This window comes from Triplophysa rosa, unplaced genomic scaffold, assembly GCF_024868665.1.
Source record: "Triplophysa rosa unplaced genomic scaffold, Trosa_1v2 scaffold124_ERROPOS922197, whole genome shotgun sequence".
Lineage (NCBI taxonomy): Eukaryota > Metazoa > Chordata > Actinopteri > Cypriniformes > Nemacheilidae > Triplophysa > Triplophysa rosa.
Window position 1 is genome coordinate 93,526 of NW_026634124.1, and position 9,763 is coordinate 103,288.

A 9,763-nucleotide genomic window follows, 5' to 3' on the forward strand; every position below is an offset into this window, starting at 1 on the left:
CGGACAGGGGTCCCTCTCGGGCAGGTCGAGACGCGTCAGTGTCGCAGACGCCTCCCTGCAGGGTTGGGGTGCCATGTGCAACGGGCACGCAGTGTCGGGGCGATGGACGGGCTCCCTGCCTGCGCAGGCATATCAAATTGCCTAGAGTTGTGGGATGTGCTACCCGCACTGAAGGGGTTACAACCTCTCGTGCAGAACAAGCACGTGCTGGTCCGGTCGGACAGCACAACTGCCGTAGCGTTTTAACCGCCAGGGTGGCGTTCGCTTAAGCAGCTAACACGACTCGCCCGACGCCTCCTCCTGTGGAGTCCGCAGGTGAGCAGATCCCTGCGAGCCACATATATCCCAGGTGACCTGAACCAGACAGCCGATGTGCTCTTTCGTCGGTTGACGCCTCGCGGAGAGTGGCGACTCCACCCCCGCGCAGCCAGCTCATTGGGTACAGTCCGGGCGGGCTCAGGTAGACCCCTTCGCCTCCCTGGACACCACCCATTTCCCGCTAAGATACTCCCTGCCTTGGCACGGATGCTCTAGCGTACAGCTGGCCGTCGGACAAGCGGAAGTACGTCTTTCCCCCAGTGAGCCTCATTGCACAGACCCTGGAGCATCAAGTGTACTAGTTGCGCCATACTGGCCCAACCGGACTTGGTTCTCGGAGCTAATGCTCTTGACTACAGCTCCCTCCTGGCCGATTCCCCTGACGAAGGACCTGCTTTCCCAGGGGAAGGGCACGTTATGGCATCACGGGCTAGACCTCTGGAACCTCCATGTCCGGCCCCTGGACGGAACGAGGAGATCCTGAGTGGCCTAACCCCTGCAGTGGTTAAGACCACTACTCAGGCTAGGGCCCTGGCCACTAGGCGACTATACGCCTATAGTGGTGCCTCTTCTCATCCTGGTGCTCTTCTCGAAGAGAAGACCTGCGGAGTTGCTTGATCAAGTGGGTGCGGTCCTCCCAGAGACTCGAGAGTAATCTCTCCCCCTTCCACACTGAACGTGTATGTAGCCGCTGTTGCCGCTCATCACGACCCAGTTGCTGGTAGTCTCTAGGACAGCACAACCTGATCATTTGGTTCCTAAGGGGCGCGGGAAGGCTACCACCTCACCCACGCTCCGTACCCTCTTACGACCTTGATGCGGTCCTGGAGCCCCCTCGGAGATGCCGCTCTTTCTCACTTTCGATGAAGACGGCTCTCGGGAGGACGCTCAAGAGGGTAGCGGACCTACAAGCATTCTCCGTGTCCACAGATTGCCTAGTACGGCCCGGTCATTCTCACGCTATCTTGAGACCCCGGCCCGGCTACGTGCCCAAAGTTCCCACCACTCCCCCGAGACACCAGGTGGTGAACTTACAGGCGCTCCCCACCGGGGAGGAAGACCCAACCCCATCCGTGTTGTGTCCAGTACGCGCATGGCGCCTCTGCTTGGACCGCACGCAGAGCCGCAGAAGCTCTGAGCAGCTCTTTGTCTGTTTTGGAGATCAGCAGGGAGGGCTGTCTCAAACAGAGGTTGGTGCACTGGATCATGGACGGCGTCACTTGGCGTACCTGTCCTAAGATCGCCTACGCCCACTGGGTGAGAGCTCTCTCCACACGGAGTACAGCCTCCTCGTGAGCACTGGCTCGAGGCACCTCTCTGGCAGACATCTGCAGAGCTACAGCCTCCGTGTAAAACCGGAGCCCGGCGCGCATCTCGTACTCAGCTAATTGGACCTCACCTCTCCAGAATTCAGCTCACCGCAGCAACTGCCCCCACAAGAACCCGGGCTTCCAACTCACACTCCACCGAAGCAGACACCAATGCTACAGAAGCCAGTATCGCCACAGCGACCGCCCCCGCAGGGGCCCGCGCTTCCAACTTGTGCTCTGCCGCAGCGGACACCAATTCTACAGAAGCCAGTATCGCCGCAGCGACCGCCCCCGCAGGGGCCCGTGCTTCCAACTCGTGCTCTGCCGCAGCAGACACCAATTCTACAGAAGCCAGTATCGCCGCAGCGACCGCCCCCGCAGGGGCCCGAGCTTCCAACTCGTGCTCTGCCGCAGCAGACACCAATATTACAAAAGCCAGTATCGCCGCAGCGATCGCCCCTGCAGGGGCCCGTGCTTCAAACTCGTGCTCTGCCACAGCAGACACCACCTCTACAGAAGCCAGTATCGCCGCAGCGATGGCCAATCAGGGGCCAGTGCCTCTTCCTTACTCTGCCTCAGCAGACCCCCGTATAGCCCCCCGAAGCCAGCATCGCCGCAGCGACCGCCCACAGGGGCCCGTGCTTTGTCCCTTACTCTGCCGCAGCAGACCCCCTCATAGCCCCCGAAGCCAGCATCGCCGCAGCGATCGCCCCACAGGGGCCTGTGCTTCTTCCTTTACTCTGTCGCAGCATACCCCCTCATAGCCCCCGAAGCCAGTATCACCTGCAGGTCGCAGGTCGCAGCGACCACCCACAGGGGCCCGTGCTTCGTACTCCCAACTCACAGGATCCCCACACATCCGGAGACCACAGCAGCATCGCACCATCAGGGTTTGCACGACCCACAAGCCCCACGGCGAACGCAAGCCATCACCCAGGAAGCCTCAATTCTCGCTATTTGGGGGGAGCATGCACTACCCGGCTGCTGTCCAGCATTTATTCTGCGCTTTTTGGGGTGAGCTCTGGGTTCGGGCCGTTTCCGAGCTCGTCGCACTCGTTCCCATCAGGGGGCGTCTTACTAAGTTCCTCATGCACTTCCAGTAAACACGGCACTGGGGGCAGGCGCAGCTTGGAGCCGCGCTCAAACCCGAGGCACCATGTAGCCAGCTGCGAGCGTCGTGAGAGGCAGTGCGGGCACTGCAACCCAACACTCACGGCGGCCCGGGAAAGCATGGCTGACATTTCGACGTCCGCTTCTTCCTGGGCTCGACCCCCCGAGGGAGGGAGCCCGAGGAATCGTCGGAGTCGGATAGCAGTACGTCACCCCCCGATGCTGCAAGAGACATCTCATCATCACGCATCGTGTCCGAATACGTGATTGAGGAATAAGACGGCGGACCGTCTCCTGGGGAACGGTCAGACGAGCGAGACGAGGTGTGAACAGTCCGTGAGCCAGTGGCTGGCGGATTATCGCTCACAGTAATCCTCATATCACCCTCGCTGCTTGCCGTAGCAGACGGAGGTTGTAAAAGCGAGTACTGAACGGTATGCAACACTCCTTGAAAATCTTGAACAGAGCTTTGAAAACAGATTCTCTGACTTACGGCAAAAAAGACCTGAGATTACATTCCTCATCAACCCGTTCACTGCTGAAACAGACTGTCTGAAAGCCCCTTTAGTGGAAGATGAAGCAGCATCTCAGCTTGAAATGATTGAACTTTCTGAGGATGACAGACTTAAGTGTACTCTGAGGGAAGGAACCGTGGAGTGTTGGAAGATGGTCCCAACTAAGAGATATCCCAATGTCAAACAGGCTGCACTCAAACTGTTGTCAATGTTTGGGTCGACTTACATCTGTGAATCACTTTTTTCCACCCTGAAACAAGTCAAATCAAAGCATCGCTCTGTTCTTACTGACAGACATGTGAAAGAGTTACTGCGAGTCGCCACAACTGAATACAAGCCAAACCTAAAAAGTATTGTGGAAATGAAAGACTGCCAGGTGTCACACTAATGTTAAAAAAGGTAGGCTTATAAAGGCTCATTTATGTAATTTTGTGTAAAAGTTCTTGTTAGACAGTTTTTTCCATATACTGTATGTGGCTCTTTGCAGTGATAAGGTATATTTTTTGGCTCATCATGCCAAACAGGTTCGCCACCCCTGAGTTAGATCAATCGGAACCAGGAACACTTCCAACAACAACTAATGTACTTGTTGCATCAAAGAGTGCAGAACAGTACTCTACTCTCAGCCAGTCTTGTCTCATTGTTCCAAGGTTACCACAGCGAGCAGGGTGCAGTTCATGCCCAGACCTGATGGTAGAGCGGAGAATGGGAAGCATTCTCCTGACAAGAGCTGAGATGATAGAGCTGGATAAAGAAGGACGCGGCGACTTGACACGTCTTCACAACAAAATTTCAAATGCTATTAGATTATTAATGATAATCTTAAATCTATAATTTGCCAGAGGGGAACTGGAATCCCCCGGTTGGGCCTGGGTTCTCCTGAGGTTTTTTTTCTTGATTGGAGTTTTGGGTTCCTCGCCACCGTTTTCATACTATTTGCCTGGCCGGGGGACTGCTTTAGAATTAGAATTTTAAAGTTTTACTTAATTAATATTGCATATAGGAAATTATAGTCTGCTTGACCTGTTTTTCTCTTTCCTTTATCTTAAATGCGTGTCTGTGTGTGCGTGTCTGTGTGTGTGCGTGCTTGTCTGTGTGTGCGTGTGTGTGTGTGTGTGTGTGTGTGTGTGTGTGTGTGTGTGTGTGTGTGTGTGTGTGTGAGTGTGCGTTCATGTTTGTATATCTCGGTGGGGACCTGAACCTGAACGCACACCAACACATGGGGACTCGTGTCCCCGTGGGGACCAAAATTGAGGTCCCCATGGGCAAAAAAGCTTATAAATTGTACAGAACAATATTTTTTTAAATCTAAAAATGCAAAATGTTTTCTATGATCTTTAGGTTTAGGGGTAGGGTTAGGGGATATAATATACAGTTTGTACAGTATAAAAAACATTACGCCTATGGACTGTCCCCACGGAGATAGTAAACCAGACATGCGCGTGTGTGTGTGTGCGTGCACGTTCGTGTGTCTGCGCGTTCATGTTTGTATATCCCGGTGGGGACCTAAACCTGAATACACACCAACACATGGGGACTCGTGTCACCGTGGGGACCAAAATTGAGGTCCCCAGGGGCAAAAAAGCTAATAAATTGTACAGAACAATATTTTTAACAAATCTAAAAATGCAAAAAGTGTTCTATGATCTTTAGGTTTAGGGATAGGGTTAGGGATAGGGGATAGAATATACAGTTTGTACAGTATAAAAACATTACGCCTATGGACTGTCCCCACGGGGATAGTCAACCAAAGCCTGTGCGTCCGTGTGTGTGTCTACTGTATGTCTATGTGTGTTAGTATGTGTGCATAGTGTGTGTGGGGAGTGTTTTGTATGTGGGTATGTCTGTTTTCTGTGTTTTCACCTTTTTCTTGTTTTTACAGGTACAACTTTAATTGTTTTGCTTATAGTCAATATGTCTCATGTACATCTGTTTAGTAACAACGAAAATTGTAAAAAGCGCTATATAAATAAAGTTGAGTTGAGTGAGTTGAGTTGATTTCATGACAGTTAGCACTTCCATCTATATAATACAGCCATAAAATATTAACAAATTTATTTTAAAAATTATAAAAATAACAAAAATTCAACATTATTACCCTCTAGATTCTTACCATTTTGTTCAGTAAAATAGAAGTTAACGATATTTGTTTACAATTACACTGACCAAAATTATAAACGCAACACTTTTGTTTTTGCCCCAATTTTTCATGAGCTGAAGATCTAAGACTTTTTCTATGTACACAAAAGGCCTATTTCTCTCAAATATTGTTCCCAAATCTGTCTAAATCTGTGTTAGTGAGCATTTCTCCGTTGCCAAGATAATCCATCCACCTCACAGGTCTGGCATATCAACATGCTGATTAGACAGCATGATTAATGCACAGGTGTGCCTTAGGCTGGCCACAATGAAAGGCCACTCTAAAATGTTTATCACACAGCACAATGCCACAGATGTCGCAAGTTTTGAGGGAGCGTGCAATTGGCATGCTGACTGCAGGAATGTCCACCAGAGCTGTTGCCCGTGAATTGAATATTCATTTCTCTACCATAAGCTGTCTCCAAAGGCATTTCAGAGAATTTGGCAGTACATCCAACCGGCCTCACAACCGCAGACCACGTGTAACCACACCAGCCCAGGACCTCCACATCCAGCATCTTCACCTCCAAGATCGTCTGAGACCAGCCACCCGGACAGCTACTGCAACAATCGGTTTGCATAACCAAAGAATTTCTGCACAAACTGTCTCAGGGAAGCTCATCTGCATGCTTGTCGTCCTCATCGGGGTCTCGACCTGACTGCAGTTCATCGTCGTAACCGACTTGAGTGGGCAAATGCTCACATTCGATGGCGTCTGGCACTTTAGAGAGGTGTTCTCTTCACGGATGTATCCCGGTTTTCACTGTACAGGGCAGATGGCAGACAGCGTGTATGGCGTCGTGAAGGTGAGCGGTTTGCTGATGTCAACGTTGTGGATCGAGTGGCCCATGGTGGCGGTGGGGTTATGGTATGGGCAGGCGTATGTTATGGACAATGAACACAGGTGCATTTTATTGATGGCATTTTGAATGCACAGAGATACCGTGACGAGATCCTGAGGCCCATTGTTGTGCCATTCATCCACGACCATCACCTCATGTTGCAACATGATAATGCACGGCCCCATGTTGCAAGGATCTGTACACAATTTCTGGAAGCTGAAAACATCCCAGTTCTTGCATGGCCAGCATACTCACCAGACATGTCAGCCATTGAGCATGTTTGGGATGCTCTGGATGGGCGTATACGACAGAGTGTTCCAGTTCCTGCCAATATCCAGCAACTTCGCACAGCCATTGAAGAGGAGTGGACCAACATTCCACAGGCCACAATCAACAACCTGATGAACTCTATGCGAAGGAGATGTGTTGCACTGCGTGAGGAAAATGGTGGTCGGACCAGATACTGACTGGTTTTCGGACCCCCCGGATCCCCCCAATACAGTAAAACTGCACATTTTAGAGTGGCCTTTTATTGTGGCCAGCCTAAGGCACACCTGTGCAATAATCATGCTGTCTAATCAGCATCTTGATATGCCACACCTGTGAGGTGGATGGATTATCTCGGCAAAGGAGAAGTGCTCACTAACACAGATTTAGACAGATTTGTGAACAATATTTGAGAGAAATAGGCCTTTTGTGTACATTGAAAAAGTCTTAGATCTTTGAGTTCAGCTCATGAAAAATGGGGGCAAAAACAAAAGTGTTGCGCGTTTATAATTTTGGTCAGTGTACTGTATATAGTATTTTTTATCTCCCTATTTTGGTTTGAATTTATATTTAATAAATCATTACGGCACCTGTTTAGACACTGTAAAAATACACTTGTTAATGTATACGTTTATTTTTAAGTGCCCTTTTTTGGTCCTTCAGCCCCTGCCCTAGCAGAGGCCTGTGCACGCCACTGCAAGAGATAGAATAGGAGTGAATTGGGGGCAATTTAATGAAGCTACAAAAAGGGCATCCATTGATCAAAGAACTGCTCTACACAGTCTTAACAAAGGTCTTCTGAAGCGAATCGTTGAGTTTGTTTAAGAGAAATATCCATATTGACAATGCTATTAACGATAATGTCTAACATCCTCGTTTAGCCTTCCATTAGTGTTTCATTCCCAACACCTGTCCCTTGTTATTTATCCTTTGTTAGTCTCCCTATTTAATGCCCTTGTGTTTGCTGTCCTGTGCTCGTTCGTTTTGCTTACATGTCTTGTTTGCCTTGCCTTGTTCGCCTTGCCTTGTTCATCGCCTTGCTGTCTAAACCCATTGTATACCTTGCCCCGTTGAACTGTCTTACCTTGTCTGTTCTCTACGTTACGTTATAGCTGTTATTTAGTTTTGGTTCTTGTTGATTACAGTAAGTCTTAGTTTATTCTGTTCCATTGTTTTATCCCCCTCGAGGGAAGTGTTTATTTTCTGTTTTGTCATTTAGTCCTGTCCTTGTTTTACCCCATCGTGGGTTTTTTGTCTAACAAAGTCTTTGTTTTCCCACCACCTACCGCTGCCTGCAATTGGGTTCTTCCCCGAAAACCCTGACATAATAACATTGTCAATATTGATATTTCTCGTAATGAAATGCATCGATCCTTTGTTAAGACCACGGAGCCGTGTCGAGCCATTCTTTGATCGATGGATGCACTTTTTGGAGCTTCAAAAAATTGCCCCCCCATTCACTCATATTCTATCGCTTGGAAGTAAAAGTATACGTGGTATTATAACTCCGATTGCATTATTCTTCAAGAAAAAAGTCACATTCACTTAGGATGCCTTGAGTGTAAGTGAAACATGGGGAAATTTTGATTCAAGCCTGAAGTATCCCTTTAAGCAAGTAAATCATTCATTCTGATGATGCAACTGCTACAGATTACACACTGTTTAGGTAGACATTGTTTATTTGCTTTCTTGTTTGTTGAACTAGCTACGCCCTCTTGCTGACATCACAGATGTCATGAATGATGAAAAACACTTTCTTGTACAACAGATAGTTTAAAAAATTAGGAGTCAAAAACGTATCAGCATCTGACACAGTGACTGTGTAGTCCAAATCTGACCTAACTGTAGTCTAAACCGGGCATAAAACATAACTATAGATGATTTCAAAGCAACAACATAAACAAACGTTACTGCACATGTATGCTTTTGTGGCCCAAACTTAACTTCCAGTACACATCCGCAAAGAATATAGTCTCTGCAGATTATTTCGGATTATTTAGGACAGCCTCATATGAAATGTTTCACTGTTATAAACACATCTATAAACGTCTGTTTAATATGTGTGTAATCTATGTGTAATATTTCACAGCTTCAATTATAGTTACATGTGGGCACTCACCATTGTGACCGTACGATGGGCAGACACGGGCTTGTTCACCACACGACTGTATCTTGGTAGAAAGATGATTTTTGACTGCTTCTGCTGAACTTTTGGAAAGTGGGACTCCAGAAACAAGCCTGGTGCCACCTTGGCTACCCGCGGGCGGGACTGGCTATGAAATACTTCTGCATTCGAATCTGAAGACTTTTCCCGATCGAGGATGCCCGCATGCTGGTACAGGGGACCAGTTAGCCTATCAGAGATGTGCTGCTGATGCGGTATTTGATCAACTTCATCGTTTGATGAGATGGCCCCTAAAAGAAGGACAAACAGGATTCACTTTTTCGGTTTATAACCTGCATAACCTGCATAAGGCTTGCTTAGATTTGCTCAAGGTTTTCATGAAGGAAATGTTTGTGGTGTGCAAGCTATCCATCTCTGCTTTTACAATACACCAGATGAATTTACAGCAAAATAATTTAACATTTAGATTTTTGATAATCTAATGCACATATGGGTGCTGTATAAAAGCCTGTTATACAGTAAACTGTAGAGGATAACCAGAGATCATAAACAAATGACAGCAATGCTGTTTGAGCATACACATAAACATGAGACAACACCATAGTTACCTTGACATGGATGCATGGGTCATTACAGCATAAGAATAAAAATATTCCTCAACAAGCCTTCATTGAAATAAACACTTCGTGTAATATAGTTTTTATGTGTTATCCTGACAATTAACAATTCAATGTTTATTGTTAAATAAATACAACATGCATTCGCCAAAAAAACGTCCACACATGACAATAACATGTCACGCGCTGTTAATGTGCACAATATTATTTTTATGCGTGTATATATGAAAGGTCGCAAAGCTGCATGCATATTAGACATGAAAGCAAGCGATATCTCTATTGTTTTTCACCCTCACCTGTGATGTGTAAGACAAGCCATGGAGAAATAACGACAAATGCCGTTTTCCACAACATGATCAAACGATCCTTCTTGTGTTACAATGGCATTGCTTTATGGAGATCAGTAAAGGCTATAATGTGTCTACAGTTGAGACACTGCAATACTGTGTGCATTAATTCAATAATTTTGAGGATCTGAGGATCACACACCCTGGCGTCTCTCTAGCGCTGACAAGATTCA

General features: G+C 47.6%; 1 protein-coding gene across 2 annotated transcripts in view; it reads right to left on the reverse strand.

The window, feature by feature from the left end:
* The window catches only part of ptprr (protein tyrosine phosphatase receptor type R), an 80,179-nt gene extending 70,416 nt beyond the window's left edge, over positions 1 to 9,763 (reverse strand). For both annotated transcript variants that reach the window (XM_057326751.1, XM_057326750.1), the window contains exons 1-2: positions 9,540 to 9,763; positions 8,621 to 8,916 (exon numbers count right to left, since the gene is read on the reverse strand). In XM_057326751.1, coding sequence (XP_057182734.1) covers positions 8,621 to 8,916; positions 9,540 to 9,597 — 354 coding nt within the window. In that variant the 5' untranslated portion in view covers positions 9,598 to 9,763. The remainder of the gene's footprint in view (positions 1 to 8,620; positions 8,917 to 9,539) is intronic.